The 27,895-nt window shown below is 35.6% G+C and overlaps 4 protein-coding genes across 4 annotated transcripts; 1 reads left to right on the forward strand and 3 right to left on the reverse strand.

Annotated features, from left to right (window-relative positions):
• Positions 1-2,033: 2,033 nt before the first annotated feature.
• Positions 2,034-4,594, reverse strand: LOC112045554 (2-oxoglutarate and iron-dependent oxygenase domain-containing protein 3). The gene is made up of 4 exons (XM_024081781.2): positions 4,258-4,594; positions 3,742-4,168; positions 2,659-2,811; positions 2,034-2,341 (listed from the first exon to the last, which is right to left on the reverse strand). The coding sequence occupies exons 1-4, from the start codon at positions 4,341-4,343 to the stop codon at positions 2,057-2,059; spliced, it is 951 nt and encodes a 316-aa protein (XP_023937549.1). The 5' UTR covers positions 4,344-4,594; the 3' UTR covers positions 2,034-2,056.
• Positions 4,595-4,872: 278 nt separating this feature from the next.
• LOC112045569 (uncharacterized) lies at positions 4,873-21,523 on the forward strand. The gene is made up of 13 exons (XM_052886457.1): positions 4,873-5,118; positions 5,203-5,318; positions 6,384-6,529; positions 7,126-7,307; positions 7,984-8,048; positions 9,572-9,734; positions 10,963-11,153; positions 11,798-11,884; positions 12,461-12,965; positions 13,849-14,054; positions 14,524-14,658; positions 16,003-16,159; positions 16,946-21,523. Exons 1-13 carry the CDS (start codon positions 5,049-5,051, stop codon positions 17,050-17,052), a joined length of 2,130 nt encoding a protein of 709 aa, XP_052742417.1. The 5' UTR covers positions 4,873-5,048; the 3' UTR covers positions 17,053-21,523.
• A 1,195-nt stretch (positions 21,524-22,718) lies between these two features.
• On the reverse strand, positions 22,719-23,526 carry LOC112045560 (mitochondrial import inner membrane translocase subunit Tim29). The gene has a single exon (XM_024081789.2). The coding sequence runs from the start codon at positions 23,348-23,350 to the stop codon at positions 22,787-22,789; it is 564 nt and encodes a 187-aa protein (XP_023937557.1). The 5' UTR covers positions 23,351-23,526; the 3' UTR covers positions 22,719-22,786.
• Positions 23,527-26,432: 2,906 nt separating this feature from the next.
• On the reverse strand, positions 26,433-27,895 carry LOC112045565 (uncharacterized). Its single transcript, XM_024081797.2, has 2 exons — positions 27,384-27,895; positions 26,433-26,730 (listed from the first exon to the last, which is right to left on the reverse strand). The coding sequence occupies exons 1-2, from the start codon at positions 27,546-27,548 to the stop codon at positions 26,569-26,571; spliced, it is 327 nt and encodes a 108-aa protein (XP_023937565.1). The 5' UTR covers positions 27,549-27,895; the 3' UTR covers positions 26,433-26,568.

Raw genomic sequence — 27,895 nt, forward strand, 5'->3', positions numbered from 1 at the left:
GATATCAGTCCATTGCCTACAATTCTTACCTATGGTAGGAGCACAGGCTTTTAAACTTTCAGCTAATCTTACTTGATACTTCAGATGTGAAAGTTCGTGAGTGTGTGTTTGTTGTAATCTTTCAGCAAATACTACTAAACAGATTTCCACAAATTTTGGCACACAAATAACCTGTAATAACACAGGCTATTTATCCCAAAATTCCTACCGGAACGGGAACTACTTATGCGGGGGAAATCGAGCATATCCTCTAGTATTAAATACTAGCTGACGCCGCGCGGTTTCACCCGCGTGGTTCCCGTTCCCGTAGAATATGGGGATAATAAATAGCCTATAGCCTTCCTCGATAAATGGGCTATCTAACACCGAAAGATTTTTTCAAATCAGACTAGTAGTTCCTGAGATTAGCGCGTTCAATCAAACAAACAAACAAACAAACTCTTCAGCTTTATAATATTAGTATAGATTAATAGCACACGTTTAGCCATCATAACAAAATGTTGCCATACATCTTAGACTCGTGGTAAAGGGTGTAATCTTTACTTTATTAAGAATTAGTTACAGCGTCTTACCAAAAATTACTTAATTCTTTTATTTTAGTGGTAGTTTAATAGGTGGGACATGGTCACATTTGAAGTAAATAAAGAAAAGGTTAGGTTTTGAAATATAGCGAAATACGAAATATTGCCATTGAAGATACTCTAGTTAACGCTTATCACATTCAATTAGCTTCGAATTCCAACAAATGTAGGCTATATATTATCATTCAAAGAAGTTTATGGTTTCTTACTAATGAAATGTAATTCCTTCGATTTTCCGCTCACTGCGGCTTTTGCAGCCTAAAATACAACACCCCACCATAGCACAATAACTTATAAATTAATATCGTAACCGCAATGTTGTACCACATAATACTCAATTTACTAAAAATTAAATAACTGCTTGGATACGTGTTGTATTTGTCAACCATCAATCAAACATTCGACGTTTGCCAAACAAAAAAATCGACCATGCTGAAAGTGACAAAAAAAAATCTCGTGTCCCTATTTAATAAAAGCCGAGTGACATATGCCTGTCACGCTCTAGAATCCAAAGTCACTTTAGGGCTACATCTGGTAGTTATATATCTATGGATCCGTGCGTGCAAAGAATATATACTCCAAGGAGAGACTAATCCTCATAGCACATACATGAAAACGTTGAGTAAGCAGCAACATTATTTTAATCTACTAGATTCAAAAACTAGAAGGTCCGCAAATGAAGCAAAATGAGTTATCTATGGTACAAAAATCTATAGACAAAATAGATAGAATATGTTTAAAAATACCAAATAGACCTAAAACCGCTCATTCCCATAAAAAAGACGTTGAAACTTGGTTGTCTGCAACAAAACCAACTTAGTCCGTTGGTGTTTGAAGCAAAACCAGCAAACTCAAAAAGCTTAAAAAAATAATATTCTATATTCATTTAAAAGATACATCAGCACTTTTAGTACTATAGCTAATCCAATTACGATTAGTGATAAAAATATGAATTTCTCAAAAGTTGTCAAACTGGACTATGTTTTTGAATCTAATAGACTCATTTCCGCAAAAACAAAAAAAATGTTTTACTCGTTTTACTTATTAGCCTGGTTGAAGTTTAAGACACTTGCGATGGTGGCCCCACTATGACATTTGCATTAAAAAATCTTCTAACCTTATAATAGGAACAATAACAATAATATTATTCGATTAATTTACTTTTTGAATTATATTAAGCGAATATATGATACCTCAGATGAATAAATAAGGGTTCAGTTCAAGAGAAAGATGTCTATAAGGAATATATATCTACGATCCAAGTATTAAAACTGCCGGCCGGCGATTTCCCGTCGCCGTGTAGGGCCAGCATTATATTAATAATAGGAAACATAACACCCTGCTTGCCAATCAATGTTGTTGCAGATTTATTGGAGTCTGGTAGACCCACCTTAGCTGAGAGTTCTAGCCTTGCAGTAGGAGATGTGGGACATGAAATGAAAAACAATCAAATTGATTAAACAAGATAAAATATTTTAATTGGAATGTATTTTATTATATTTATTAATACTAGGATCTTCTATAGCATATTTCTTATCACATGTAAATGGAATAGTCATGGCATATCTCACTCCAGAAGTGACTTTTTCAACATAATGAGTATTTTCCGCACCACTAGTGAACATGCTTAACCTTGCTTTTCGTGGCTCAACAGTACTGTTTATCTTCTCATCTATAAATACAAACCTACCACCTTTGAAGTCTATACCATAATCTGACAAATAAAGCAATGTTGTGTAATGGAATGACTTGTAAGTTACCTGGAAACAAATTTAAAGATTATTTCTTAAAAGAACTTCTTCAAGCACTAAGTAAATTAGACAAATATATTTAAAAATTACAATTAATCAATTAAGCTTAACATAAGAATCACCTTTATAGTAATATTAAACAAAACATTGTGACAGCAGAAATTGATCAAATTAAAGAAAATATTCCATCTAATGAATGAACAATAGACAAAAATTTTACATCAAGCATTTACACATTTTTATCAAGTTTACTGATTTGATTTTAGCACCAAAATTAATTTTAAGGTTTATTGAGTTCAGTTCATTTTAAACTTGTAGTTACTCACTTTGTCTACATGTGCATGCCAGTATTCATCATGTTCTGTAAAAGCCTTCTTATCACTAATTTCTGAGAAAAATGTTGGGTGAGTTGAATATATTTTATCAGGTTGAACACCAAAATGATGAGCAATACTGTATTTTATTTTATCTCTTACAATCTGAAAAATTAAAGAAAGTAGATTAAAAATATTAAAAAGTACTTCAGGCTTCTAGCATTATCCGAAAAGGAATCTGGGTATTGGCTCCATGCCTTGCCATCGAAAAATCTTGGCACTTTATTAGACAATGAAAGTTTTCGTGTGGCTCTAGGACTCAGATTGGGTACACCATTGTGCTTAGAGCACAAATGTCCATGTGGGAAAGAGGTTAGTAAATTTGGAATCCACGGGCTTTCATGCCAAAGGAGTGGCGGTAGGCTATTTCGGCATGGCTCTCTTAATGACATAATAAAAAGGGCTCTTGCCACCATAAATATTCCTGCGCTAATCGAGCCGTTAGGAATCAGTCGGGATGATGGTAAGAGACCTGATGGATTGACGCTGGTTCCCTGGGAAATGGGGCGGGCCCTAATGTGGGACGCTACATGCGTCGACACATTAGCACCGTGTCATATCAGGGAGACAGAATCAAGACCGGGAGCCGCAGCAGAAAAAGCTGAAACCGGTAAGTGGCTCAAATATGCCTCTCTGACAGAGAGTTACATATTTGTACCTTTTGCCGTGGAGACCCTTGGGCCATGGAGTCGCAGTGCCAAAAAATTTTTCCGTACCATTTCACCGCGGCTAGTTGCCTCGACTGGTGACAGAAGGGCTGGCTCATTTTTTGCGCAAAGGATCAGCCTGGCTGTCCAGCGCGGAAATGCAGCCAGTATTCTTGCCACCATTCCACGTGGGCATGATTTGTATAGTTATTAGGATAAGTTAGCTTAAGTTCCCTATTGTATTCTTTCTCAAAAAAAAAAAAAAAGTACTAAATATGTAACAAAAATACATAAAATATGCAATTATAAAAACAACTTTGAACTGGATCTCAACTGTACACAGAGCAGATTATTTTTCATGTTAGTTGTTATTTAATAATTTACTTACTCTGATAACATTAAAGTCTTCTTGTGTAAACAAGTTTTTCAAATCTGCAGCTTCATATATATTTATGAAATGCTGACCCTTTGACATGGCACCACTATGCAGATCCAATATAGAAGCGCCACCAAATGAACCACCATACTTCAAACCTTTAGTAGCTATTCTCAACAATTCCTCTACTTCTCTGACAGAAACCACTTTATCTGTGACAAATCTCTTGCAGTCCCTAGGAGCACAACCTTCAAACTTGTGTAGCTCCTTTATATAGTCCATGGAGCATTCCACAACTTGACCTATCCCTGGTAGAAGGTCTGATTGTTTTGCAAATGTTCGAAAGGTATCTTTGGAGGAATAGTAAACTATTATCAGCAGAGATATAATTACCACTATCCTCGACATAACTCGTAATGGTAAACCTTTATTTACGGAGCTGAAAACAATGTTAGAAGCTTTAGACATTATTGTAAAAGTTAGCTGTTGAAGTTTAGTAGGCAAGGTATTCAAAACAAAATTTCTTACGGTCTTTTTGCGGATGTTTTCTCATCATTGTTTGTTTTGTTTTCAGTTTTGGTATTGCTTTTAACTCTTTTCTTAGCATCACTCATTATTATTCTCTAAACACACTACATACGAATTTTTAAATAAATGAGAGGTTGAGGAATGATTTTGTTCAAAATTATAAACGATAATTGAATTGATTAATGAATGTACACTGACTATTATTACACTTTAAATTAATTTACTCTTTGCTATTAGTTAAAGTAAAAACAAAAAAATATTTAATGAATAAAATAAACAAATAAATTTATTCAGAGATCACTTATTAAAAGTAAAATGTTGAACACAGAATGACAGCGGCACAGACCACTTTAGTATTTTAGTCGAATACGAATGATTTTTGGGCGGTAAATCCAAAATTTGTTCGTACTCGACTAAAATACTAAAGTAGTCTGAACTAGGCATTACTCTTCGCAAAGTGATTTAATCTTTGCTTGAACGTGTGTGGCTACCGTAAAGTTGCATTATTACTAATCTATGGTACGTATGTGCAAGTTTTGCACAGCCACAGAGTAGTTCTAAAAATTTTAATTTCATTCCATTCCATATATTTAATGTACTCTATGTTCCAACTTCCATTCCAACTCCACGACTTCAAGTTCTATGTTGTGGAGTAATGAGTATTTCATTAATCGTTTGTGGTATTTACTAAAAATTATCTGTGTTCTATATTCATTTTTCATGTTTAAAAAATTGCTGCTACTGTTACTGCCAGAAATTCTAAACCGTCCTAAATATAATTTTTGTAGGCCATGTTTTTCGACGATGAAGATGAAGCATATTTCAATCCAGAACTGTTTAACGTTGTCCGGCGAGAACTTTGTACGTATTCCTGCGCAATGCGCATCGTATTTGTTTGTCTTGTCTCTAATAAATTACAGATACGTTATTAATATTTGTTTTCAGTTGCGATTAGTTCAAATCTAAGTTTGACACACTTTGGATTAAGGACGACAATCCCTACGCACACTGAAGACGGGATTCCCATCAGGAAGCTGTATGTTTCTAACTTGCCACCTAAGGTAGGTTGCCAAATACTTGGTCTACGACGATTATCGATTATAATATCAGCACATGGTCCTTGTCCTCTTACAGGAATAGTGGTATCTTTATTTGAATACAAATAGAAGGTACCTTCTCTTTAAACAACTACTTTGCACTTTAGTTACAGAGTAGGCTATCAACTATTATGGTATGCAGGCTTGTTTAACAACTACAGTACCTTAATAAATATTCCTTCTAAGAAAAAATTAGACAAATTCTTAGCATTCCTTGGTTATTTTGTGTGGGCGCCGGATACATTGTGTTCTTGATACTAACTACTTTACTTGCCACTAACTGCCTAATTGTGCACATCAATGGTCAAATAAATTCCTTATCTTTCATATTGTGTACACAACCAAGTTAAGGAATGGCTTAGATATTGCCCTTGCTACATTACACAGGAACACTAAAACTGGCTGAGCGTACAGCTTAAATAAGTCAGCTATTTCAATCTGCAACTGCATAGTGAACTACAGACTTTCTGTATGTACATACCGCTGTAGCTGTTGCAAATGCTTCAGACAGTTTGTGATTTTTCATAGTGTGGTTAAGTCGCACGACATCCAGTGACTGCTCGAGCTATCTTGGTCTGGCGCATAAACGCCCACCCACAATCAGTAATGCTACTGATCAGAATTAAAATTGAAATTGCCAATTGCTCGAGCTGTTAGCAATGACAGCTTCAAAATTCATTTATTTCAAGTAAGCTCACTTTACAAGCACTTTTGAAAGGTCAGTTGACTATTTGTAAAGATTCTACCACTGGTTCAAATATGTGATACATAACCATCAGAAAGTTCTCATCATCCTACATGTATTAGTCTACTATTCTGAAAAGTCAGTTTGGCTTAATTTAAGTTAAATGACAGACAAAGTAATTTAGGTTCCTTTTGTTAGAGAATATACACATAATTTTAAACATCAACATGGTCTGTTAGATGACAGACCATACTCTGCAGATGCATACTCTGATCGACAAGCTTATGCACGCCACTGGCTGTTAATGATGATGATGTTATAACAGTGAATTTTGACTATTGCAGACAACTAGAGCAGAGCTGTTTGGTGTGTTTGCTCAATACGGGTTCATAAAGAGCTGCTGGCTGCGGATGGGGGACAGGGGCCCCTACAGGCCATCAGTACCTACTTACGCCTTTGTCACATTTAGTAATCCAGCTGACGCTCACAAGTAAGTATATGTTTTGATTAGATGCAAGGCCCATTCTACACTCACTGTTAGCATCTTGAATTGCGAGAGGTGTGAGACTGTGACTAGCTGTTACCCATTCTGTGGAGGATTTACCAGTAGGCTAAGTTGGTTGCCCCCCCCCAGTGCAATGGAAAGGAGCATCTTGAAACTAAAAAAAACTGACAAAATAAACAGTAATTATTAGGAAAAAAACTAATCTCACAGATGCTCTGGACCATGCACAAAGACTTAAGTGGAGATGGGCAGACTACCTTGGCAGGCTAAAGGACAGGAAGGTGGGTGGACGACATTACCGCAGTGGCTGGCCAAGGTTGGATGGGACTCACAAAAGAAAGGGACAAATGGAAAAAGATGGAGGAGGCTTATACCCGAAGGGGCCCATTATTAACTAGTACATAACATAATTAATTATTTAGATAAATATATAGATTAGTTAGAATAGTTTTAAGATATTGATAAGTACTATCTAAATGGGAAAAATAAAAGCTTATTATTATTATTATTATAAGTAGGCTGCAGCCTAGGACAGCAGATTTCAGAGGGCGACATTAATGTGTCCAAAAATTGTATTTCAGAGCTCTCCTAGCACCAACACACGAAAAAATGTTAAGAGGTCGAAGTCTCAAGATATCACCAGCCGACAGTTGGCATCAGCCATCTGAAGACCCCAACGGCGTTATCAACTGGAACCCGCAGCAGGTGTATCTCAGGGATGGTAGCAGCAACATGCCCAATTGTGGTTCAACACAGGAGATTGGTAAGAGAATTACAACTATAAAGTACTAACCATACCTTGACAACTTCGTTCGTAACACTCCCGATGGTACGAGCAGACCGGCGTGTAGCCATGAATGAAAAACCCAGATTGATGCACCTCACTTCCCCGCACGCGCGAATTCACACTCGCGCAGTCTTTCCCCCCGTCGCCCGCTTATCATGGGAGTGTCATCAATGAACTTGCCAGACTATAAAAGTACTTAAAATTACGTATCTATAGTGTATATGACCAGCCTAGTGAATATGACCTCTGCCTGAAGGGCATAAGTTTTAAAAAAAAAAATCAAAAATCATTTATTTCAAGTAGGCTCAGTTTACAAGCACTTTTGACACGTCAGTTGACTATTTGTAAAGATTCTACCACCGGTTCGGAAGGCAGGTTCTGCTGAGAAGATACCGGCAAGAAACTCAACAGTTGCTCAACAGTTGCTCAGTGTAAAACTGATCTGGGGCATGCATCTAACTTTTTAGTTATGTGTATTTTAAGAAATAAAAAATCATTAGTCTCAAATTGTGAAGGAAAATCATGAGGAAACCTGCATGCATACCTGAGAATTTTCTAAGCGTGGTGGTAAGCCATATACATTGTACACACAAACATTCTTTATAACAAACACAAACAGCCTTTATAATGATAGCGTGGTATATTTTTTCAGGTAACAATGAAGAAGAATTGCCAGTAACTGTTGTAGCGGAAAACAATGATAAAGAAGAAGAAGCAGTAAGTAACACCAGTGTCTGCGTGTTAAGGGCCAGTTTCCCCACCTTCAGGCTTCTCGCGATGAGAAAAGGACATAGTCTAGCGCTATTGGTCGACAATCTGCCATTTTGTCTTCACAACATGGGATGCATGCTATTGTTACGAACTACGGTTCGAGGATTTGGAATTGAAACACCTGGTGACTCGTATAAGACTTTATTCCACTCCTTAATTCAAGTATCAATACACACTTCCAAATGTAGGCAATTCGTAGTCCTAAAATCGTAGCGGAGTTCACTATAGTTCACTTGTATTGCTGGTTACACTTGATGTTCACTCCACTTTGTTTCTAAGTAAACGTCAGAATGCGTGTAGACCGTTCTGGAAACGTTCACACGCTTGTTGTTGATTAATGCCACTTGCCACGAATTTCGATGTAAACAAGGCAATAACACTTATCTCAAAACAATAAACAACCCAACATGGACGAGCGATTATGTACTCTATGGATGTAGTAATAGGGTTCTCCGTAACATGTATTGTGTAGTCTATACAATAAGATTTGACACTTTCTTACTTGATGTCTAACTAGCTGACTCCACGTAGTTTCCCTGTTCCCTTGAGAATATGGGGATAAAATATAGCCTGATACTCGCAAACAATGTGGCTTACTAGTGATAAGATAATTTTTAAAATTTGTTGAGTAGATCCAGAGATTAGCCCTACATTACCACAAACTTGAACTCTTGATAATATTAATACAGATGGCAAGGACAAAGCTATCTCACACTAATCAGGAGGTGGTGAAACTGATCCTCAAGTAGTTATATATAGTATGAGATGGAGCATAGAAATATATATCCTCATCTGTTATTTATTTGGGATAAGATACAAATGATATAAAATATTCAAATTTACACATTGCACAAACTCGTACGTTACCTAGTTAAATTGCTGCCAGATAGTATTAAGTGATATATATTTTTAATTTATTTAATCTCCTTCCATCAATTTAAAAAATAATTGAAAAAGTAAAGGTTGCATTATTTCACACTGCAAGTGTGTGGTTGCCGGATATAAACAGTCTAATATGTCAAACGTAAGCTTATTTTATGCTCAACTTAACTGTATTAGGTTGCCTTTGATCTATTTCATGGTTGCCTACATTTTGTATGAAAAATCTGTTTCGCCGCAGTTTAACTAGGAAACCTATTTGCAATGTGTCACTGTAAAAATTACCTCTCATTTATTGCTTGTTACATCACATATTTTATTATTATCTCATTTAATGAATAACAGATGAGGGTATATATTCCTGATGCCGGATCTTAGACTATAGCTTGGCAAGTCCGTCGATGACACTCTGATGATATGCGGGCGACGGGGGGAAATACTGCGCGGGTGCGAAATCGTGAGTGGAAGTGACGTGCATCAGTTGTGGGTTTTTCATTCATCGCTACACGCCCCGTGTGTTACGGACGAAGTTTGCCCAGCTATAAGTCTTATACAATAGATCCTAATGACTAAAAATTGTTAATTTTCAGATCAATGATGTAAATGAGGAGGACAACGAACCATACAATATGCTGGATATACTGAACATGGATTGTTTGTCACACATTCTTTCGTACGTTTCTATTCGAGATCTTATCAGATCTGAAAGAGTTAGCAAAAGATGGCAGAATATGATTCAAGAATACCTACAGAGTGAGTATAGTTTTAGAATTTATAGTGAGAGTTAGTGTTGAGGACGCCCACGATTTCATACGCGTAAAATCGATGTAAACATTCAACCCCTATTTAATACCCTTCTTTTTAAATTTTCGCATGTTCTGTATACATAATATAATAATTAGTACCACTAATCATTTTTCAAAAATATGACTCAAATTATATTTTAAAAAAAACTTCCTCTTAGGGGTACAATATTTTTTTTAATAGTTATTTTAATTCACAAAATCTCTCGTGGTGTGCATGCTAGGCTTACAGAACAACCCTAGTCTCTAACATCACGTGTGTGTTGTAGTTCCTATTAACATACATATCATGTGAGAGTATGGCGGGAAATTCGTAGGAATCACATATGAAGGTCGTTTTATTTTCATTATCGATATTCGAAAAACATCGATGTCATAATCTAAAGCTTAACATCGACGTTCTATATAAATATCACGTGTTTTTTTAAATTTTTCAAACGTCAAAAATGCTGTCGTCCATATTGTGACGTCACTAACACATTTGATGTACTAAATTTCAAACTCCGTTTGTATGGGATTTATTATAGTGACGTTTTGAAACAGTTGAAATATAGACAGTCATGGCCGACGGGCGTTTTGGCTCGTATTGTCAAAAACAAACAGAAGCTAAAATCTTCATGTAATCTCGTCTCAAGAAAATATGAAAAAGTTACAACAATATCTTGATGCCTTAACTAAATATTACTCCAGAAACAGAATCATTGTAAATGTTAATAAATGTCATCACATAACTCTGAGTCGTAAAATAAACCCAATAGCATTCGACTATAAGATTAATAACATGCAAATTGTTAAGGTTAATACTGTTAGAGACTTAGGCATAAGCGTTGATAGTAAACTCTCTATGAATGATCATGTTGATGTAGTAGCTGACAAAGCGTACAAACAACTCGGTTTCATAAAGCGAATAACACGCAACTTTAATAATATTGAAACCATAAAAACGTAGCGTATGTCCGAATTACCCTTGAATACGCTACTAACATCTGGTCGCCCTACTATGTCATACACACAACGGCTTGAGTCCATCCAGAAACAATTCCTTAAATAGTTAAAAAAACGTCGTTAACATCGATGTGACGATACTATCCCAACATCGATGTTTTTTCTTTCGTCTATCATCGCACATCCCTAGTGTGGTAGTGACGGTACCCTACAACGAAGTACCCGTGCGGCAGGCATCCGCATGTTCAAGACGTCGTGGTGGCAGCACGTGCCGGTGACGCTGACGACGGCGGTGCTGCGGCGCGTGCTGCTGCGGCTGGGCGAGTCGCTGCTGCGCCTGCACATCGACCACCACTGGTCGGCGCTCAACGACCGCACCGCGCACACGGTGGGCAAGTTCTGCCCCAACCTCGAGGAGTTGAAGGTGAGTTTGCTCTACTTCAGACCAACTCTTTTTGAGACTCTTCTTGAGACTTTTAAGCGTCAATAGCTCAACGGTAAGAGCGGTTGGACTCATCACCGAAGGGTGGTGGTTCAATCCTCACCCCGTTGGTCTATTGTCGTACCCACTCCTAGCACAGTCTTTCCCCACTACTTGGAGGGGAATGGGAATATTGGTCATATTATAAAACATATGGCAAATATTCTTTTTTAAAAAAAAAAAATAAATAAAAAAAGCTCAATGTAGCCCATCAGTGCAAGCAGGTTTTAACAACGACCCGACGGCCTCCGTGGCGCAGTGGTATGCGCGGTGGATTTACAAAACGGAGGTCCTGGGTTCGATCCCTGGCTGGGCAGATTTTCTTAATTTGTCCAGGTCTGGCTGGTGGGAGGCTTCGGCCGTGGCTGGTTACCACCCTACCGGCAAAGAGTTACCACCAAGCGATTTAGCGTTCCGGTACGATGCCGTGTAGAAGCCGAAAGTTAGCCCGCTTCCATCTTAGACTGCATCATCGCTTACCATCAGGTGAGATTGTAGTCAAGGGCTAACTTGCAAAGAACAAAAAAAAAAACCTTTTTTTACTGATGACTGAGTTGTTCACTCAATTGCTTTTTTATTATTTACAGGTGGTTGGGATGCACACAAAAAATTGGAATCCATTAATATACGGATGCAGGAACCTCAAAAGTCTTACATTTGTCTCGTGTAACAAGGTAATAGTTGTTTTTGGTTTTGGCTTAGTAAATAGGCTACTTGCCTCTTTTGTAAACAGTGTTTAAACTTTTATTTTATTACATCGTTTTATGGAAGTATTATAAGTTATATTTTATTTTGTCCCGTGAATGATAACCAGTAAAAAATTTAATACAAATGAAAAAATATCTACGTAAATTTTTTGCCGTCGAAACACAACACATTAGCAAGTGACGTCATTCATAGAGATAACAGCGTGATTGGCGTTTGCAATGATGTGATTATATCACGTCACCGCAAGCGCCAATCACAAACCGATGCCTTGTAGCGAATGACTTTACTAGTCCATCGGCTCTTCGAACTATGTGCCCCGCCCATTGCCACTTCAGCTTCGCAACTCCAACAAGTAGATCCTCAATTGTCTAATACAACATTACTTGTTTACTTTATTTTTTCAACTCCATTGGTCAGGCCAATAAGCCTGACCTTATTACTTGTATTTGATAATCAGCCATTGGTCTAATGAGGCAGTTAGTAGTACATAGTTGCTTTCTTCAAGCACAATATACAATATATGACTGATATATTATTTCCAGGTAACAGATTCAAGTCTAGTCCATCTTGTGAAAAAAGATTCCTGCATAGAAAATCTCACTGTTGCCAACAATACACATGTCACCGGACTATTTCTAACTGGTTCAAATCCACCGAAACTCTCCTCATTAGAATTCTACAACTGCTACAGTCTTCAAGGCACAGTGTTGAGTGCAGCATTGGACAGTCTACAAAGTCTAACTACACTGAAATTGGACGTCTGTCCGGTCACAATGTGGAAAATGATACCGTTGATACTCAGCAAGTTGTCAAAACTCCAAGAGTTGTCGCTCAGTGAGTACACATCGGTGGACACTAGCCACATGCCTGCGGGGAACGACGCCTTGTGTAAATCTATAGCGAAACTCACAGAGTTGAAGATTTTGAATTTGAGCAGAAACATTTATATTTCTAATTCAGTGTTGAAGACAGTAGCTCAGTCGTGCACGCTGTTGGAATCACTGAATGTGTCAGGGTGCAATTCGAAGAAAAGTTTTCCACATCCTGGTAAGTGTATATTTATAAATACCGGGGTGAAAAGTAGCCTATACGTTAATCCAGAGTAAAATTTATTTCCATACTAAATTTTAGCCAAATCGCTTCAGTAGCCGCAGCACAAAGGAGGAACAAACACACACTTACACAAACTTTCGTCTCTATAATAGTAGCGTTACACACTAAAATGATAGATTTCAATGTCAGAGCCACCATGTTTGCTTCCATACTGGATGACTGGCAGTTGCATCCACAATGACTAGGGTAAGCACTATATGAACAAATCGTATAAAATAGAAAATTCCTTTCTCAATCAAGTATGTAATGAGTCCTTAGGGTAGGCAGTGTATTTTTGCATCTATGAAGTGCACGCCACATGACGGACTATAAGTGATGTTTTACTATCTATTGATTACTATCATATGTAACAGTGTTCTGAATCTCTTTTCAGCATTATGAATATATAACACTAACAAATATCTCAGTCTTATAATCAATTTTTTAAACTTCACAAAAGTTTAAAAAATTCATTTCTGACAAGCAGTCCTGCTTGAGACCTGATAACCTAGTGGCCATGACCTCTGCCTTCGATTCGGAGGACGTAGATTCGAATCCGGGCCGAGGCATGCACCTCCAACTTTTTAGTTATGTGCACTTTAAGATTTTTAAGTAATTAATTATCAGGTGTTTCAAACGGTGACGGAAAAACATTGAGAGAACAACCTGAGAATTTTCTTAACTCTCTAGGTATGTAAAGTCTGCCAATCTGAATTTGGCCAGCGTGGTGGACTAAGTCCTAACCCCGATCTTTCTGAGAGGAGACTCGTGCTCAGTGAGCCGAATATGAGCTGATAATGATGAAGTAGTCCTACAAGTGACAGTTCCCATCCACCAGGTGTAGGCGACGACGCCGTGTCGGCGGTGTGCGCGGGCTGCACGTCGCTGACGTCTCTCGACGTGTCGTACCTATCGGCGCTGAGCGACACGGGACTGAGCGCCGCAGCGCGACTGTCGCGTCTGGTCAAACTGACGGCGCGCGGCAACTCGAACCTCTCCGCCACGCCCTTTAGCGCCGTGCTAGCGTCGTGTCATCATCTCGAGGTATTGCATCATAATTTACATATCTATTATAGGACAGTCAAGTCTCGCAGCGCGACTGTCGCATCTGGTTAAACTGAAGGCGCGCGGCAACTCGAACCTCTCCGCCAAGCCCTTTAGCGCCGTTCTAGCGTCGTGTCGTCATCTCGAGGTATTGTATCTCCATAATTTATACATCTATCGTAGAAGAGTCGAGTCTCGCAGCGCGACTGTCGTGTCTGGTCAAACTGACGGCGCGCGGCAACTCGAATCTCTCCGCCACGCCCTTTAGCACCATGCTAGCGTTGTGTCATCATCTCGAGGTATTGCATCTCCATATAATTTCAAAATAAACAAGTGATCATCCTTCATAAAACAAAGAACAAACTACTAGAATATAATATTTCAGATTGTATTCTACTAGTTTGGAGCATTTTTGCCCCATGGATCTGTGATTGTGTAAATAATTGTAATACACCATGTTGTCTCGCAGGAAATAGACGCGTGCGGTTGCGACAACGTGTCGGGCGAAGTGATAGTCGCCGCGACAGACGCGCTGCGAACGCGACCGCGGCCCGTCGCGCTGTACCTCGCCGGCACCGCCGCCGCGCTCGTCGACAGTCCACAGGTCGGAATTCAAAGTCAAAATTCATTTATTTCAAATAGGCTTTAGTTTACCAGCTCTTTCTAAACGTCAGGTAATAATATTAAACTTAAGATAATGGTGATAATAATTATTCGAAAACTTAAAATTAAAGTTACGAGGGTTCCAAACGCGCCTTGGTCCGAGAAGAGCTCACAACAAACTCAGCCAGGTTTATTGTAAATCATCATTGGCCAATATATTTATAATTAAATAGGGTAGTTGACTCACCAAATTTAATATAAACAATAATAATTTCGTATAATACATGAAATAAGGCTCCGAAATAAATCGATATTAATTGAAATAAAAAGGGTTTCTTATAAAACTTAATTTAAAACTTATGTATTTTTAAAAATTTTCCAAACAATCTTACTTGATGTCACTGTAATGAGGAATAATAAAAGGAATAAACGTCAAACTAAGGCATGCCCGATTGTTTGCTTGTCTCAGCCTTGTTATTATACGGTTTAGTGTTTAAAGGCTTACGTGACGTCATAACATGGCCGATAGTGTTTTGGCACGTGTTGTCAAAAAAATAATTAAAAATTTAAATTGTATGTATTTCTGTCTCAATAAAATATGATAAATTATTTTCAATCTAGTAGAACGAAAATGAACAATTTAAGACCCTATTCCCTCATTGGGACTATGTACGAAATGATGATTATGATGATGATGATGATGATGATGATGATGATGATGATGATGATGATGATGATGATGATGATGATGGATGATGATGATGATGACGATGGATGATGATGATGATGATGATTTTTGGCTGGTGGGGGGCTTCGGCCGCGGTCAGTTACCACCTTACCGACAAAGACGTACCGCCAAGCGATTTAGCGTTCCGGTACGATGTCGTGTGGAAACTAAAAGGGGCGTGGGTTTTCATCCTCCTTCTAACAAATTAGCCTGCTTCCATCTTAGACTGCATCATCACTTACCATCAGGTGAGGTTATTGTTAATTCCCATTATAATTATTGTAATTACAATTTTTTAAATTCTTTTAGTTTTTTTTAGGTTGTTAGGTAGATTTAGTTTTTGTTTTTTTTTAATGGTAAATTGAGAATTGTATTAAAATAAACGCATGTTGAGTTAGCCTGTAAGTGGGGTGTACAATGTAGCATATTATTTTTTAATGCTGCATTGTACAATGTTATGTTTAATTAGTCGTAAGTTTTTTGTATACAACATTAGCTTCCGAATAAATAAATAAATAAATTATAGTCAAGGGCTAATTTGTAATGAATTAAAAAAAATGATGGATGATGATAATGACGATGATGATAGTGATGACGAACTTGTCAACAAATCCCCAGGAGTACGACAGCCACAAGCTGCTGGCCGTGAACCTGGAGGAGGACCGCAGCAACCCGCACCTGCGCGCGGACTTCGTGGACCGGCTGTTCGAGGAGAGCTCGGACGGCTCCTACGACGACATCTACGACCACGACAGCGACGAGTTCCTCGACCAAGGTCGCTTATTTTTTATTTTTAACCGACTTAAAAAAGGAGGAGGCATCGATCTCCTATTTAAAAGTGGATGCACAATCAGCGACCAAAAAACGTCCCCACTCAATGAGTGCCAAACACTACTTCTTGGCACTCAATTCAAGTAGTCGCATTTGCAAATTCAACCTTAAACTCAATCGTTAAGGTTGAATTTGCTCTGAATTTGGGATTTTATTGAATATTGGACTATATTTAAAGGCCTTTATAATTTTCTTTACCAATAATTCTAAAACTGTCAAAGCAAAATTGGCCACTTTTTAAGTGAAATTTTCTACATGATTGTGCGTCCTTTTTATTATAAGAGTTCAATGGCACGCTCTTGGGAATTTTTTTTTTAATGTTTGTTACCTCATAACTTCGTCATTTCTTGACCAATATTGAAAATTCTTTTTTTGTTTGAAAAACTATACTTGTCTACAGTGGTCTCATTAAATTTTCATGAAAATCGGTTCAGTAATTTTGTGTGAAAATGAAAATTACGAAATTGCCTGTACTGTGGCACTTTCATTCTCTATACCAAAATCTTTTTAAATAAAAAATTCAACCGACTTCATAATCACAAAAATAAACTAAAAAGCGAAAAGTAACATCATATGTGCTACCTTCTGATCACATTGAAGGTGGTACCAAGCCATTAGCAGTTATTATTATTATTATTATACTTATATTAAAATCGCTGAGTCAAACTATAAATGTAAAACTACTAATAATATGTGTAATATTCTGTAAAACCAATTTTTTTTTGTGCAGATGATGACATGTTCTTCGATGACGACGACGACGAGGATGATGATGATGATTTGGAAGATTATGAAGACATGCTACAGTATCACGGACATAACATACTTCTGCTTTAATATACTATTAATACTGTACTATAATTATACTACTACTACTGCTAACCAGTTAGAATCTCCCAGTTTATCTACTAAGGGATGCATCATTTACTCTGTGTATTTAGATTTTTGTTTGTTTGCTTTTACAGTATAATTGTTTCTCGAAATTGTTTGTTCAAGATTTGATAGTTGAGTAGTTGAGATGCAGGAGTGAATGAATGGATCACAAGGTCCAGGGTTCGAGGTCCTAGACATCATTTTAGAAGCTGTTGGTCCTCAGATCAAGTTGCACTAAAATATATCTACATAAATGATTACAGAAATTCGTTCTTAAGTCGGAGGATTAATTCCAGCCAGTAAAATGACAAGTGCAACTGTCACTGAAATGTCATTTTACTGACCAAGTGCAACTGTCACTGAAATGACATTTACTGACCAAGTGCAACTGTCACTGAAATGTCATTTTACTGCAAGTGTAACTTTCATTGAAATGTCATATTACTAGTCAGTTAAATGACAAGAAATGTCATTTTACTGACCAAGTGCAACTGTCACTGAAATGTCATTTTACTGACTAAGTGCAACTGTCACTGAAATGTCATATACTAGTCAGTAAAATGACAAGTGCCAGTAAAATGACAAGAAATGTCATTTTACTGACCAAGTGCAACTGTCACTGAAATGTCATTTTACTGCAAGTGTAACTTTCATTGAAATGTCATATACTAGTCAGTAAAATGACAAGTGCCAGTAAAATGACAAGAAATGACAAGAAATGTCATTTTACTGACTGGAATTAATAATCATACTATACATAATATTTTTGTTTGTTGTAGTTTTTTTGTGAGCAAGTTATTTGTTGTTGTGTATGTATATTTGTAATGTTTGATTGCTAAGCTACAATTTTAGTGATTACTTGAAAATTGTCAAAAAGGAATGGTTCATTTCATGCCAGGTCTGTGTATCATAAATAAGACTGGGATTTTATTCAAAATAATATAATGAGTGATTAAGTTTAACTAAATAACATGCAGAATATAATAATGCACTCCCTATTTTTTTGAGATATCACAAATCTTTTGTCAAATGTCATTTTTGACAAGTGACGAGTCTAATATGTTTCAGCTAAAATATAACTTATCATTTTAGAGTGTTATCAATCTGCTTAATCTAAATTTAGAATTTATTGAATGGATCATTCAAGGCCAGTGACGTGCACGTCATATATGCACAGACGCAATGGATAGCCTGAAGAAAATTTCTCCTCTAATACACTCCTCCTCTAACCTGTATTAGAGGAGGAATTTTCCATTTTGTACAATTTGTACCTGTAGTGCATACCCTAGTTACAAACCTTGTGCAGTAACCTGTTCATAGCAATTATTAACAAACGTCAAAACAACATCTATCTGCCATTATTATAGGTATTAGTAGTGCATTTCTTGGGGAAGATGTATATTTTCTGTGAATTAAAAGTAAATTCTTAGATTTGAATTCAAAATACTTTAATATTTATTTAAATTTCTGTACAATGACCAGGCCTAGGCTTCATTAAACATTGGACCATTTCCTTTCATTGATTATTTTTTTTTATTACAGTTAATAAATATTTAAATACACATATTTTTTATCATAAGCTACTAAGCAGTACAAGTTAAAAAAAACTCCAGAAAGAAGTGAAGCGACTTCACAACATATTATATTGTAACTAGTTTGTTTAGTGATTTGTTATTTACTTTAATATACATGAAAAAAAGTCTGAAATATTGTGATAGAATGTAAATTGTTGATGTATCTTTTTTTTTTTCGTAACCGGTATTATTTTGTATGATAATAAATGTATGTTGTAAATTGTTAATGCAGACTGCACATTATAATTTACTACGAATGGAATATTTGTTGTGATGTGCGATCACCTTTAAACTATACTCGGTTCAGGCATTTATTTTTTTTTAGACAGATTGGAGAGAGTTATATTTAAACTTGTTACCAGTTTGATATAACAATCTACTTATCATATTAAGATTTTATTAATAATTTAAAAAAAAACAATGTTATTCATGTTTTTGCTGAACAGCACTTTTATGATTTTGTAAACATACTTGGCATTGGTCACTGTACTACATACATATCTACACTAATATTAAAAAGGGAAAAGATTTTTCTGTTTGTTTGTTTGTAGCGAAACTACTGGATTGATTTTTATTTTTTCTATAAAATATTGTATTTTTTATTTATGCCTTATGTACCTAAAATAAATGCTTGGGCTAAGTATTTGCAATATTACGGTTATATATTGCACATCTGCATTAGAAAGACTGCGAAGCTATAGTTATTGTCTCATAGAATAGGCTAGTTGACACTTTTATTTAATGGTCTTTAATTTAAAAAAATACGTGATATTTAAATTAAGTTTTAAAAGAAATCCTTAACTTTTATTAATTAATATTTTTTTGCTGGTGGGAGGCTTCGGCCGTGGCTAGTTACCACCCTACCGACAAAGACGTACCGCCAAGCGATTTAGTGTTCCGGTACGATGTCGTGTAGAAACCGAAAGGAGTGTGGATTTTCATCCTCCTCCTAACAATTTAGTCCGCTTCCATCTTAGATTACATCATCACTTACCATCAGGTGAGATTGTAGTCAAGGGCTAACTTGTAAAGAATAGAAAAAAAAAAATATTGATATATTTCCGACCCTTATTCCATGTATCACACGAAATTAATATTGTTTATATTAAATTTGATATGAGTCAACTACCCTATTCAGTCGTGGTATTTTGTTCATGCCTCAAGCATTATATTTATTGTATATACTTGATCAAATATATAATACACCCAATAAGATAGTTAAATAGTTAATATTGACAATAGACGGGCCACTTGTAATGCTGTGACAGTATATAATATAAAATTATTAATGTAATAAAATGTATAAATAACACTATTGTTGTTACACACATATGAAAATCGGCCATTTCATCCAAATATGCATAGTTGTATTTCACTAGACAGTAGGCAATATGTTTGTTTTTATATATATATAATGTGTGTTTCCGAGGGTTTTCTGTATATACAACAGTTAAGAGAGTTAATTTGGTGCAGAAACAAATAAACTGATAGTTACATTTGATAGAACATAGAGGTGATATTTTTATATTGTTTCTAAATGGACTAAAGTGCCTGTGTGGGTCAGACCTTTGTCATTTTATAAAACCTGAAAGTTTGTCAGCACAAGCTTCTACCATAGCTAAGTAATTATTGTGATTAATTATTATTATTATTATTATCTACGGTAGGCAACTACGGAGTTGAGCATGGTGTACCTTTAGAAGGTAGGAATTCGCCAATTCACTAACTTTGACTATGATAGTGGATGTAAAATACGAAATTTATCAACTAGATATTAGCATGATTTCTTTGAAGTTGTTTAATTTTTTTCTTGAAAATTCTTTATTTAAAGCTAACTGATCAAAACAGATTATAGGTAAAAAATGTCATCCGGTACCGATAGATGACATTTTCCAGTTGACATTGACTTTTGGGAGCAATGGGCTTTACAGAATATGAAATGTGGTGTTTATTTGACTTGATGTTTATTTTAATAAGTGGTTAATCAAGACCAATTAGTGGATAGGCCATTAGGTTGTTCCAAAATCAAACACCAATCAATTTAGTTTTATCATACATACCGGTATTAGGACAATGTACTGAGGAACTTTCGGCTTTTATAAAATGACGCAGGTCTGGCCATCATAGCTCTCCAATCTGAAATTAGTACAGTTGAAGGCAAACTATTTAAATTAGGTATGGTGTATTGCATATTTTTGCCATTTTATATTACTTGAGACTTACAAATTGTATAAACTTTTAATACCTACATAATAATCAACAAGATTATTTTTTTTTAGCAGGAACTGAGTTTTGTTTCAATGTCAATAATTTCATTAATATTATATTTTTGTAACTCTTTCTCTATTATAGCGGATGTGATAAAGTTTGTTTTAGATGTATAATAATTCATAATAATGTTTTTATTAGCAACCAACAAGCACAAAGCGAAGATTATTTTAGAAAAATTAAACACCATTTTACAACCATGATTGATTAATATTATTTATATTTTTTTTTCTTTTTTGCTGATATTGTTAATTGTTTATAATGTTTAGTTTAAATAAATTGTAAGCTTTGTGCTCATTTATTTTTGGATGAAAGTCACAATATGTTGATTTGTTGGACTCAATCCTGCTCCTGAAAAGAGTTTTTATTTTTCAATATGTTTAAATTTCAATCAATTTAAAATAGCATGTTTATGTTGAGTGATATTTGAAGAGTATTTTTGTGGTTCTTAGTGAGGTAATGTTTTTAGATTTGCATTTTAGGATAAACCTTGTGCATGAATATAGATATGTTTTGTGAGAAGTTCTTAGTTTTTATACCTTATTTGTTTTAATATCATTAGTGAAAAAAAATACAATCATTTTCTTCTAGAACTATTGTTTTCATTCTAATACCCATTGTTTTCTAATTTTTGCCCATTAGCTTAAAACTGATTATGAAATGGAGTTTGATGAACTATTTATTGGTGCTCAATTTGAATGTTGTGAATGTTTATGCTTTCACATCTCAATCATTGCATAGTCTCAATGATTATTATCATGAATTTTGCTAGACAAAGTGAGGTGTACTGTTGAAGTATTGAAAAATATCTTTAAACAATCTGAAAATTTTACATTAATGTAATTAGTTAAAGGCTATACATGCATAATTAAACTTAGTATGAGCTCAGTAGGATATTGAATTGATTCAGCTGTTTTGAGTATCTCTGCATCAACCAGAAATTAGAAGAATTCAGACAAACCAAAGTTACAATCATAGTTCAACAGTGGGGTGCACCACTGTTGAATTAGGATACACACCACCATACATGAATAAATGCACTGCCTGCCCATTAGTGAGTGGTGACCCACTACAATTGTAATTATTTATTACATACAAAAATTTTCAGCCTGTTTATAGTGCCTACCTTATTTAAAAACCTTGTACATGGCACTGTAGCTCAATGTGTTATAAAACTAAACTGGTGGTGGGACACAAAGAAGTATAAATTTGCAAGTTGTTGCCCTGATACCCTCACACCAGACATCACAATGTTATTGAACTAGGGGGTTCAATATATAATATATATATTACTTCTACAACATTTTAATTCAAAAATTTTATCACACTAATATTATAAAGGTGAAAGTTAGTGTGTGTAAGTATGTTTGTTCTTTACGCTGCGGCTACTTAAGCAATTAGGAATGGAAATAGATTTTACTCTGGATTAACACAACATCCATTCATCATCATCATCATCATCCAATCATTCCAGAAAAATTCATGGTTCCCGCAGGATTTGTAAAAAACTGAATTCCATGCAGGGTAAATCATGGGCATCCACTAGTATTTTAAATGATAAAGCAAAACATGATTTTTTGCTCTAAAACTAGATAGGATGATATTTTGTAGCATATTTCCATTGTCAAATAGCCCATTGGGTTGCACCAAGCTGTTAGATGTAGGCTGCTATAGACTGGTGTGTAGAAGACCATGCAAGAGGCCTATGCCCAGCAATAAAAGTTCACAGGCTTATGATAATTATATCATGTAGCTGGTGAGATAGCATTGGTTAAAAAAAAACAGGTATTAACACAATAAGGAACTCTATTTCTCTAATAAAGTCTAAAATTAATATTTTATTATTGATAAACAGTTCATTCATTAACATCATAGTTTGTTGTTTTTATGTGAAGATTCCACCACTTGCCCATAAAGCCGACATCCACAATTCTTGAGAATATACTGAAATATGATGGTTTTAAATATGAACAGTGAGCTTTGTACAGGTCACACGAATCCTTCAAACTGGAAGTGTACATGAAGGATACGATTCCTAAAGTTGTGTACTTGATTACGCCTTCGTTGTAACACTGCTGTAAATACTGCAAATGTTCAACAGACTTGGGGTGCCTACATTCCTCACTCACGAGTATCACCTCATTCGTGATACGTTTCATGTTATCTTTAAAATCTAATTCGTTTGGATTATTTTTAGCCAGGGCGCCCAATGTCACAATGCCTGCAGTCCATTTCAAAGCCTTTTTTGGATCTTCTTGCATATCGCTCCGCAAATCTTGCAGCATTTGTCGGTAATCAATGAACAGATTTTTCCAATAATTTGCCCATTTTTCTATTATCGTACCTTTGAACTTTTCTGGAAATTTAACTTTCGATTGTAAGTTTATTAAGGCGTTCGGTGTTCGTAATACTTTCAGCATTTTAGTAAAACGTAATTATTTTATAAACTATTCAAATATTTTGCGTGTTAACCAGCTCTTTTAAAACTTTTCATTTACGTATACGTTTTAATTTTAAATTCTAGATAAATACTAAATAGAGATTTGTTTTCTTTCCCAGTCCAGCAATAATTGGATTATTTTTGGCAATAATTTTATTTACATTCAAATGTCATTGTCAAGATTACAGTGTATTATTGGAAATAGATAGGCTACTCGAACTTTTTTCGGAACGAATGTGATAGCGCCATCTAGTGACTAGATACGGTATTTTTAGTATAGTAAAAAGTATAAAAATAATAATGCATATTTTTTGTAAAGGAGAGACATTTTTGATTTTGTAATAGTTGAAGAAACCAATTGAGAAAAACAAAAAAAAAAGAAAAAAAGTTTTCCTTTGTTACCCCCGGGCTCGAACTCAGGATTATTATATTGTACCTTTGTTACGCACCACTAGGCCAAATGACTATGTGGAAAATAGTTGAAATTAATGTACACTTACTGTTTTTCTTTAATAATCCCTTTGCTTTAGAAATACAAACACATTCTTTCTATTACGCGTCAAAATTAAAAGGATAAATAAATCTTTTTTTTCGGTTTTTTTTCCGTACTAACACGGGTTTAATCTCTAAAAACATTCTAGTACGAACACATTGTATTTACTATCCTGGAATCTTAAATCTAGAATGTAGATGGCGCTGCTTCATAAAGATTTCACGTTCTTCTAAGTTCCCATGGCATGGTCTAAGTCATTCAAATGCACATTGCAAAATACAGATTATAAGAAAGGAATTATATTGAAAATACAGATAATGATGGTGCATTAGATTGTATGTTTGTATTTGTGTACAATAGGCTACCCGCCTGCTGTACAAAACTAAGATTTTTTTGCATAAAGGCAGTTTAGATGCCTAGAAACTCTAATCAAATTTTTATTTTTGAAAATAATCTCGTAAATGTAAAATTTTTATAATACAAAATTGTATTTTTATCACGTCACCGCAAACGCCAATCATAAACTGTAACGTCATTCGCAGCAAGGCATCGATTTGTGATTGGCGCTTGTGGTGACGTGATATAATCACATCACTGCAAACGCCAATCACGCTGTTATCTCTATGAATGACGTCAGTTGCAATGTGTTGTGTTTCGGCGGCAAAAAATTTACGTAGATATTTTTTCATTGATATTAAATTTTTTACTGGCTATTTATTATTGGCGGGACAACATAAAATATAGCTTTTAATACTTAGCCTACATAATAAATAATGTTACTAGGTTTGCCAAATCACTTGAAATGTTGTCTCAGTAAAGCCTGTATGTATACAAACACACAGTTTTTGTTGTAGTCAAAAATACCTAATAGTTTGGATTTTAGAGGCATTCAAAGTTTCGAAAAATATCGAGTCCCGCTAACAGTCGCGTGACCGCTTGTGACGTCATGTTACAACAGGGTTCCCAACTTAGGGGTTTTCCCCTCAGATTTACGGGGTAAATAAGTGCGATGGGATTTTTTTAGGGGTCCGAAATTTTTAGGGGTATATAGTTTAGTACAATACTCAATGATTTATATTAATTGAAAATTAAATGTACAAAGTCTACAATTTTGGATATTAAGGGAGATGCTTTTACCCGGTCACATAATTTCCGACTACTGTGAAGATGAATAATGAGTATATGAGGTAAACGTGGGGGATAATAGTTTAAAAACTCTTTCGTAAGTGAATCCATTCGTTGTTGATTTCTCCACTTATTAGATTGTTCGTAGGTATTCGTAGGTATCGTAGGTAAGTATTTAAGTAAATGCGTGTTGATTTTGATGGTAACAAAAGTTAGCCCTTGACTACAATCTCACCTGATGGTAAGTGATGAAGTTCGAAAACCGTTTGACGTAGAAACATGAAATTTGGCAGGGAGGTAGTCCATAGTTAGTAGGTATCTGCTAATAATGGATTTTGCGATAGGGCCGGATTAAAGAAGGCAGAAGTCCGAAATTGCTTATAACGGGCGAGCAAATGTTGTATAATGACGGCACTGCGTTAAACGCGAGCTGATCCCCGCGCGCTCACTTTAAAATTCTATATCTCGGGAATTAATTATCGTATCGAAATAATTCTTTCACGCAGACGTCCGTTAGTGTAAACGATTAAGTAAACATTCCTGCCAGGACATTTGTCGACTCGGTTAAACGTACATTTAATAATTTTAAACTTGATAATGGTTGGGTTTATATTCACTCCGTTTGGAGTATTAGTGTTCTGTGTTTATATTATACTAGCAGAAACCCGCGACTTCGTCCATGTGAAGTTACTAAGCCTTTAATCCCCTAAATGTTTTAAACTCAGGTTTTAACTTAATTTTTATATTTCAACGAGAGGTACCAATTTTTTTGAATATAACAGACTTTCATGAAATACGAGTATCTTATGGTAGCGTCTTGAACTTCACGATTTAACGATTTTTGGACGGTAATTGTAAAAATTGTTCGTAGGTACTCGACCGATTGCTGCTTCTTCAGATTCATATTTGCAACTCTAAACTCTTGTGCCTAAACCTTTTAGGGTGGAATTTCCAAAGACCTTATACTTTACTAAGTAAGTTCATAAGGTCTTTGGGAATTTCAAAATACTCCAATCACGCAATATTTTTCACTTTGTGTTGGTAATGGTTTTTCTACCTACAAATCTTAATAAATATAAAATAAAGAACAACAAACGACTTTATTTCTGACAAATCTTATTTCACTCGTTTCATTTGTTATTTAAACAAATAATACCTAAATATCATCTAAAATGTTGAGTTGTGTACAGGAAGTGTAAAAACTATATACATATACTATACATAAATAAATAATGGAATTATAGACAAAATTGTGCACGTGTACGCTCAGTTTTGTAGCCTATTATTTCAGATCACTTTTTGCGGTGATTTAAAATGGACATAACCGATCTAAAGTATAAATTATCATTGGGTAGGCCACATTCTTCTCTAAGGTCTCAGTTATCTCTTTATCAAAATTCGACAAAATCGGGTCAGCGATTTCTCGGTGAAATACTCAATAGAATTAAAGAGAAACAAAACATTTAATGTAAATGCTGAAGAATATTATATTTTATCAATAGTGCATCGTTCAGAAACAAAAGCCATTGGTCGTAACTCGTAAGTATATTTTAATAAGGACGTATTGACTCCACTTGCGATCAACCCTTCCTTGTTGGCAATGAGCCGCCTACACCTCTAGCTTCTCTCTTTTTGCGTAAAAGGGAGTGTTGATGGTCGTCTAGCATACCCGGTGGTGGAGGAATATCTTCAGGTGGAGGTGGTATGCCATCTGGAGGTGGAGGAATATCTTGTCTGGCTACCTGTATAGTTACAAAAAAGTGTTATTAACTGATTTACAAAAAGGAGGATGTTCTATGTTCAACTCTGTGGCGTGCACAAGATATTAAACCAGAGTAGTCCTTGTGCGAATAAATCGAACAAAAGGAAAATTAGGCTTCGTAATGAAGCATCAGTGCATTTTTGCATCTATGAAGTGCACACCACTGGTTCGCCTGTATGTATGTTATTAGTTTTGTATGTTTACTTTCAAAATCATCAAAATAATTTTAATGTTTTGTGCTAGAAACTTTAAAACAAAATAAAATTAATCCTTGCTAGAAAATCGATGTTTTTCTGCCCAAATATTGTAACGAATATCGCATGTAGAAACTCCGAGCTTTCTACGCAAACATAGGTATAAGGTACACTCACTATGCCCTCCCTCTAGCGTGATGGTGCAGCTCACCAACACGACTGGTGAAGCACGGCGGAGTACTAACGCCGCGAATTCCAAGCTGCTACTGAAAATTTCTAGAAAGAAAAACTCCATAACATAATGGTCTGACCCGAAATACCAACCCTACACTTTATTATCGGTATTCGAGCAAGCTATCCAATAAACCAGTGAGACAGTAAGGTAGGTAAATAATATATAGCGATGGTTACATTAAAATATATTAGTTATGTATCTCACCCGTTTCAATGGTCTAAGATTCTGGTGCATTCTGGTTGCAAAACTTGGAGATGACGGTATATTTTGGCCATGAGCTATCGCCAACCAGAAGCCAAAAAGTAACAAGCACAATATCTTCATCTTCGCTGTTGAATGAGGAATTGACACGGTTGGAATTAATCGCATCTTTATATGCTGTATGTTGCACGCAACATGATCTATGTTCAACGTGAACCTTTGACAAACAATGCAGCGTTTCCTGCTTCGAACAAGAGATTGCTAAGATAAAATGCAGCATCCGTCGATAAAACTAATTATCAACGTGTCACAAACGTGCGAAATACGTTACAAGGATCAAAACGATCTCATCTTGATAACATTCTCAATTATAAAATTGTGATGGAATATATATCATTATTTTCAAGCAATGATGTAATCTGCTATAACAATTTAATTAGAAAAGCTACTTGGTCTAAATGAGCACAAACACATGAAACACTCTTTAGTGTTCCGTCTACACGACACCGCCCGCA

The sequence above is a fragment of the Bicyclus anynana genome, chromosome 17 (assembly GCF_947172395.1).
Source record: "Bicyclus anynana chromosome 17, ilBicAnyn1.1, whole genome shotgun sequence".
Lineage (NCBI taxonomy): Eukaryota > Metazoa > Arthropoda > Insecta > Lepidoptera > Nymphalidae > Bicyclus > Bicyclus anynana.